Raw genomic sequence first — 7421 nt, 5'->3', positions numbered from 1 at the left:
GTCATACTTCAGACATATTGTCAGGCGGGACCAGTCACTGGAGAGGGGTATCATGTTTGGTAAGGTGGATGGTCAGAGAAAAAGAGGAAGACCCCCAGCGAGATGGATTGGCAAAGTGGCAGCATCAATGGGCTCAAGTGTAGCAACAATTGTGAGGTTAGACCAGGACCCGGCAGTGTTTTGTTCTGTTGTGCATAGGATCGCTCCGAGTCGGTACCGACTCAATGGCATCTAACAATAACAACATTTATTCTTAGTGTGGCACTGTAGGGTAAGCACTGGAATACTAACTGAGATTGGCAGTCCAAACCTACCAGCTGCTCTTTGGAAACCATATACAGGGTCTCTATGAGTTGGAACCAGCTTGACAGCACTTAACAACAAGAAAAACAACAGTTAGTCAATAGTAGTTCCACACTGGCTTAAAGCTGTGTCCCAGATGGTGATAATACCTAAGGACAAATGGGTGAGAAACCCAGTTAAACTAGAACTGCCTTATCATGACTTTAGGTGGAGGCTTGATTCTCCAGCTCAAACCCCCCCTGCACCCACTTCTACCTCTATATCCTCCCACACACACACCTGGCAGGGCAGCAGGGCTGCTGTTGCTATGGACCCAAGTCTCATTTGAACCTGTGTCTTCCTCAGACCTGAGTTTCCTGCACTCAGTCCCAGCCCCTGGGCTGCCACCCTGTGGCCACAGCTGGATATAGCATCTCAGCCTGGTCTTGGCCAGGAGGGAAGGTGAGAGGGTACAATGCCTGCCAAAGACCCAAGGGCCTTTCCCTTCCCTGACACAGTGCTCTCTGCTTCCTGTGCCCTATCAAGGGCATTTGAGTTCACACATTTCCTGTACACTACAAGACAGTTTTGGCCTCTGGGGAGGAGATAGGGATAAATGTGTACTTTGGAGCCATCCTGATGTGGCACTTGATGTAGGATAAGTACTGGACTGCTAACCAAAAGGTCGGTTGTTTAAATCTACCAGCTGCCCCTCAGAAACCCTGTATAGGGTCGTTGGAGCGCTGGTAGCATAGTGAGTCACATGTTTTTATTACTAACAATGAGGTCAGCCGTTTGAATCCATCTGCGGCTCCTTGGAGAAAGAAGAGGCCTTCTGCTCCTGTAAAGATTTACATCCTCACAAACCCTGTATGGGGCACTATGAGTCAGATCAGCAATTAACAACAACCACATGAGCTCTGGTAGCGTAGTGGTTACGAATCGGGCTGCGAACCTTAAGGTTAGTGGTTTGAAACTACCAGCTGCTCTGCGGGAGAAAGATGAGGCTTTCTACTCCCGTAAGGATTTACACCCTCGGAAACCCTGTACAGGGTCGCTATGGGTCGGAACCGACTCGATGGCACTTAACAACAACAACAACAACATGAATTGAAATCGATGGCAGTGGATTTGGTTTTGTGGATTTATGAGGTCAAGTAAGGATCCCTGGTGGCACAGTGGCTGTTAACCACAAGGTTGGAGGTTCAAATACACCAGCCATTCCATGGGAGGAAGATGTGGCAGTCTGATTCTGTACACTGGCAGTTCTATCCTGCCCTGTAGATTACTATGAGCTGAAATCAACTCGATAGCAGTGGATGTGAGGTCACTCAGTTCATGGTGCTATGAAGATAAAGCAGGTAAAGGTGTGGGGGGCATATGGTTCGAATGTAACAAGGGGCAGGCCCCAACAGAGAGGCATGAGTGAAATGAGGAGTGAGACACATAGGTAACGGGAAGAATATTAACACTGACGTTACAGTCCAATTGCTGTCACTAAGTAATATACCACCCTAAAATGTAGTGACTTACAACAGCCATTTTTAAAATACAGTTCTGTGGATCAAGACCCACTGGGGTCTCATGTGGTTGCAGCCATCTGGGGCTGCAGCTGACCTGACTGCTCCCTTATGTAGGCGGCAGGCAATGGATGCTGACTTGATTGAAGCATTTGTAGGACCTGCACCAGCCAGGGGACAGGCAGTCCCAGAACCAGTGAACTGCTCTCTGGAACCTGGCTACAGGACTTTTCTTCTAGCCTGGCCTTGAAGGCCTCACAACTGCACTTAGCAGCAATCTCTTGTTGGTTATCCCAGACTTATTTGTAGGAAGTGACAAAAAAATTGCAGACATTTAAAAAAAAAAAAGAAACTTTTTATGGTGAGTTGAGTGAAGTTTGCAGATATGATCATCAGTTTTACGTTCAACAAATCATGGACTCTGTTTCATCTCAGTGATGGCATCCCCGACTCCATGTAACAATAGTTATTCCATGTCTTCCCTTTGGTTATTTCCATTCCACGCTCCTTCCCATCCCTTCTCAAAGTTGTCCTTAGATAAATGCTGCCCTTTTGATCTTGAATGGTTGACATTCCATGGTGAGCACGCCTTGTTGTTGTTATGTTCTGTGGAGTCGGTTCCGACTCATAACAACCCTGCACAGGGTTTCCAAGGATGTAAATCTTTACAAGAGCAGAAAGCCTCATCTTTCTCCCGCGGAGCAGCTGGTAGTTTCGAACTGATGACCTTGAGGTTAGCAGCCTGATTTGTAACCACTACGCTACCTGAGCTCTTTGAGTAGTGTTTTTTTTGTCCCCACTATGTACTATCTGGAGTCCGGGTGTGGCGCTGTGGGTTAATGCGCCTGACTGCAAAGCCATTTGAACTGCAAGATCAGCAGTTTAAGCTCACCAGCTGCTCCTCAGAAACCCTATACAGGGTCACTAAAAGTCAGAATCGACTCGACGGCACTTAGCAACAACATGGGCCATGAGGATGAGCTCTCTCCCAGACCTGAAAGGTAATAGAAGGCATAGTCTGGGGCTCCGCCAGTCGCTTTCTGACCAGTAAGCCTGGTCTTTTTCTTTATTGTTATTATAATTTTGAGTTTTGTTCCACATTTTCTGCCACTCTATTCTGGGACCTTGTAATGTGATCATTTCAGAGCAGTTGGTAGTGGTAACTGGGCACCATTTAGTTCTTCTGGTTTCAGAGTCATGATGACTGATATTCACATGTTCTATTACTTTTTTTAATAAGTAACCATATTTCATACAATGTTTTCAAAGCCCTCATGACACAGAAGTTAAGTGCTACGCTGCTAACTAAAAGCTCATCAGTTCAAATCTACCAGTTGCTCTGAGCAAGAAAACCTGGCAATCAGCAACTATAAAGATTGACCCTGTATCGGGGTTCCAAGGAACAGCTGGTGGATTTCATCTGTGGACCAGTGCTTATCCTATAACCATACTAGGAGACCATCCTATCTAGATTGCAATCAAGGAAACTCAGGGCCTTTTGACTTTGTCATATCACAGAGTCAGTGTAAGAAGCAGCGGACTTGATGGCTCACAGCCGCAGAACATAGACATCATTCTGAGCCTACTACATGTATTATGTCTAATCCTCAGGCACATCCTGTGAGGTTGTTAAGGTGTTGTTGTTGTTAAGTACCGTGGAGTCGGTTCTGACTCATAGTGACCCTGTACAGGGTTCCTGAGGCTGTAAATCTTTACAGGAGCAGAAAGCCTCATCTTTCTCCCACGGAACAGCTGGTAGTTTCGAACTGCTGACCTTGAGGTTAGCAGCTCGATTCATAACCACTACACTACCAGAGCTCCGTATCCTGTGAGGTAGACGCTCCTATTGCCTTTATTTTACAGATAAGGAAACAGATACCAAATGATTAGATTACATATCCAAATTCAAACCGCTAATGAACGAGACAGCCAGGGTTTGAATTCAGCACTCTGATATTTCACCTCTGTGAAGCTTTTTAAATATCTTGTTCAATTTTAAAAAATGGAATTGTGTCTTTTGAAATTATTATACATCTATGCAGTTATAAGAAATCATATAAATTTTGTGTTTTTGACCAATTTTCCCTGTCAGTAACGTACTGCAAAACCATAGTACAATGTCACAAACTGGATATTGACAATGATAAAATACACTAGTCTTGTTCTATACAATGTTAAAAAAAAAAAAAGCTTTTTAAACTTGCAAACTTTAGAAAATCATGAGATTTCACACTTAGATTTCTGACTTCTCTTGAACCCTTAGGAGATGAGACCTTCCACAGAAGCAGAGACTGAGATAAAGTTCGAAGTACAGAGTTCATTGTGAAGCTATCCCAGAGAGCTCTCTGCTCAGGGCACGGATTATAGGAAGCCAGGTGAGACAGGGAGGGCCATCACCAAGGCCCTTTGGTAGAGTTGATAGTTGATTCTTCATAATTCTCCCCCCCACAACCAAACCTCCCCCCATCACCACCCCCATCCCCGCCAGCAGGTCCAGGGAGCTGTCATTGGTTTGGTTAAGGGCTGTTGCTATTCACTGTCCAGTCCTTCCAGCCTGCCCTTGGGGTCAGCTGGGCAGGCTCGAGGGCTCCAGGAAAAGTCTCAACCAGAAAAGCTGCCCAGGGCCTAGAATGGAGCCTGACACAGGAAGGGGCTCAATCAGTCCTGCTTGGAAGGTGAGTGTATGCCAGAGAGCACAGCTGAGTCCCTGCTGGACACAGCTGCCCCAGGCTTTGATGACAATGTCTCACTGGATCAGCAGTAGAGCAGCAAGGTGAGAGGATGGCTAGAGTCAGACCACTAGGTTAGGGGGTTCAGATCTCAGCTCCACCCATGACCAATTTGTGACCTCAGACATGTCCCATAACCTCTTGTAGCCTCAGTTTCCTCATCCACAAATGGTACGTTAACACCCCTTCCCTGCCCCCACTGCCAGTAAGATTGACTTAGTAAGTCCCTGAACTGGGTGCTCACATAATTTATTTCTGCCCTTGGCAGCCCAAGCAGTTAATTGCCACGACATTTATGGATTGGGGCAGATCCAAGCTTCACTGCTCAGGAGCCAAGCTGGCCCCTCTTCAGACAGAGCTGTGCACAGGTGAGATGTGAGTACTAGGGTAGTTCCCTTCCAGGCTGGTGAGTGAGACCTACGCTGATTTTATAGCACAGGATTAATAAAGAGTATATCTCACAGATTTGTCAGTGGAATTGGGGAGGAGGGCCATAGCGCCTGGGGAGGACATACCAGTGGCTGGGTGGGCTCCTGTCCACCTCTCCCTTAGAGCTCCACCCTATAGATGGCAGGAACTCCAAAAGCATTGGCTACTTCTGCACAGGCCCAGCCCAGCACTCTGTGCCACCGCCAAGGAACATGCTGCAGATAACCTCCTGCCAGTTCAATGTCCCTTGTTCGTCATAAACAAGACATGAGCCCATGTATCCCAACACTGCTACTTGGGGTAACTCCCCCATGAGACTGCCAGAGCAACCCCCAATATCAGAGCCTACAAACTCCCCTAAGTCATAGCCTAGAAACACATACATAACCCTAACCCTAACCCTAACCCTAACCCTAACCCTAACCCTAACCCTAACCCTAACTTTGTTGTTGTTGTTAAGTGCCATCAATTCAGTTCCAACCCATAGCGACCCTGTATAGGGTTTCTGAGGAACAGCTGGTGAGCTTCAACTGCTGACCTTGCAGTTCAAATGGCTTTGCAGTCTGGTGCACTAACCCACAGCGCCACACCAGAACTCCCTCTGGAGGCTAGTTCCCCATTTAAAGGGCAAAGGAGCACCCCATAGCTCAGCCTCCTCAATACCAGCCCTGCCTCCCTTCAGTTCACAGGCCTGTCCACTGCTCATACATAACACTGCCCTCCCCAAGTCAACACTGCAGGTGGCCAGCCTAGGGGCCAGGGACAGTGTGACCTGTGAATTGCTCCTCTAATAGATCTCACACCCAATGAGGGGTGGGGGAGGTGGCCTTGGGTCTGAGGTCCCCGCCCAGTTGGGCCCTGGCTGCATGCTCTCCCTGGCCTCCCCCCTAGTACCAGCCTCTGCCCCATCTCAACAAGACATGTCTGGGCTCCAGGTGCTGTGCTCTGGTCTGCCCCTTCGGCCCCTCCCAGAGAACCGTGGACGCTGGGCTGGGGTGCCCCATGCCCCAGTCAGGACTCCAAGTTTCAGCCCTGCAGAGGAGCAGGTAAGACAATGGGGCCTAAGTCACCTGCTCTATTCCATCTGGGGCTTTCGCCCCTGGGTGCCTTCAGGTGGTGTTTGGTAAGTACTTCCTGTTCTGGGAGAGACTCTGGTATGTGGCAAGCTCCACTCACTGCCTGTATCTCTCATTATCACCCCAACAGCCACCATGGGGTAGGATTGTGACCCTCATTTATGGATGAAGCCCTAAGACTCAAGGTCACCCAGTTAGTAGTGAGTGGAGCTGCAACTGTATCCAAGGCGGAGGTGCAGGGGACCTTGTGAAGCTAACAGGTCCCACCAAGCTTAGCATTTGGGCTTTGTCTTACATACACACCTGACTTTGGCATATTGGTCTATCATAGGGCCGGTCTTACTTGGAACTTCACTCATTCTTCAACTGGGGGGCGGTAATTATACCTCAGGGGTTTGGAGAACATCAAATGAGCTTTCTTTACTAAAAATCACTCAAGAATTTCAGGAACATTGGAGAAAAAGTAGAAAATACAAATAATCACAGAGAATCGATAGACTTGGAGCATTGCGCTCTTCCTGTGGAGCTCTGGTAGCGTAGTGGTTATGAGTTGGGCTGCTGCTGACCTCTAGGTCAGCAATTTGTAACTACCAGCTGTTCCCAGGTAGAAAGATGAGGCTTTCTGCTCCAGTAAAGATTTACAGCCTCGGAAACCCCATACAGGGTTGTTAGGAGTCCAAACGACTCCACGCACACCATCACCACCACCAGCACCATGTCTGCCCTCAGGGAAAAGTTGAGGGGCACTTTTCCCTCGGGCCACCTCAGAGAGCATGGGGGGGCAGGGTAGCCAGGCCAGGTGGCAGTGGGGTAGCAGGGTGGGGGTGAGGTGACTGCAGAGGAGGGGTGTTCCTCCTGCCATGAGTTTAGCTTCTCTGCTTATCAGCTTAGCTTACTCTGATGTCAGTGTAGTTAATGTTTTCTCTGCTTTGGCTAACCTCACTACTGGGTGTCAGTGGGCTCTGGAGCTCTCGTGCCCTGCCCCCTTCCTGGATCAAGGACACCTTTCTGCTGCATCATAATGGCCTAAAGGTCCAGATCCATAGGTATTGGAGCTTTGTTCCTGGATGCAGCTATTTGCTTGAAGGGATTGAAGTCCCAACCAGGGTCTCCTGCCTTGTGAGCTGCCCACCCTTGTGCACCTGGGGAGTGTGAGTTGCTGCCCCAGCCCACCAGCCTGTCCCCAAACCCAATCATGATTCACTTCCTTTTCTCTTGGCTCATTGTTTAGTCTTTATTTAAATATATTTATTTGATTTTTGACACAAAAATTTGCAAGTAACTTTACAAGATAAAAGGCATCATGGTAAATTTCCACTTGAAAGGATAGGCAAACCAGCCTGGAGTGGCTAGAAGAACAGAAGATACTTCTTGAAAGAAAGACC

At 48.0% G+C, this 7421-nt stretch overlaps 1 protein-coding gene across 1 annotated transcript in view; it reads left to right on the top strand.

Annotated features, from left to right (window-relative positions):
* Window positions 1-5835: 5835 nt before the first annotated feature.
* UROC1 (urocanate hydratase 1) overlaps window positions 5836-7421 on the top strand; it is a 59380-nt gene continuing 57794 nt past the window's right edge. Inside the window, exon 1 of the mRNA XM_006876222.1 lies at window positions 5836-6006. Coding sequence (XP_006876284.1) covers window positions 5881-6006 — 126 coding nt within the window. The 5' untranslated portion in view covers window positions 5836-5880. The remainder of the gene's footprint in view (window positions 6007-7421) is intronic.

This window comes from Chrysochloris asiatica, unplaced genomic scaffold (genome assembly GCF_000296735.1).
Source record: "Chrysochloris asiatica unplaced genomic scaffold, ChrAsi1.0 scaffold00367, whole genome shotgun sequence".
In the NCBI taxonomy this organism is placed as follows: Eukaryota; Metazoa; Chordata; class Mammalia; order Afrosoricida; family Chrysochloridae; genus Chrysochloris; species Chrysochloris asiatica.
Note: the sequence above shows the minus strand (reverse complement) of the source record. Positions and strands in the feature narration are given on the sequence as shown.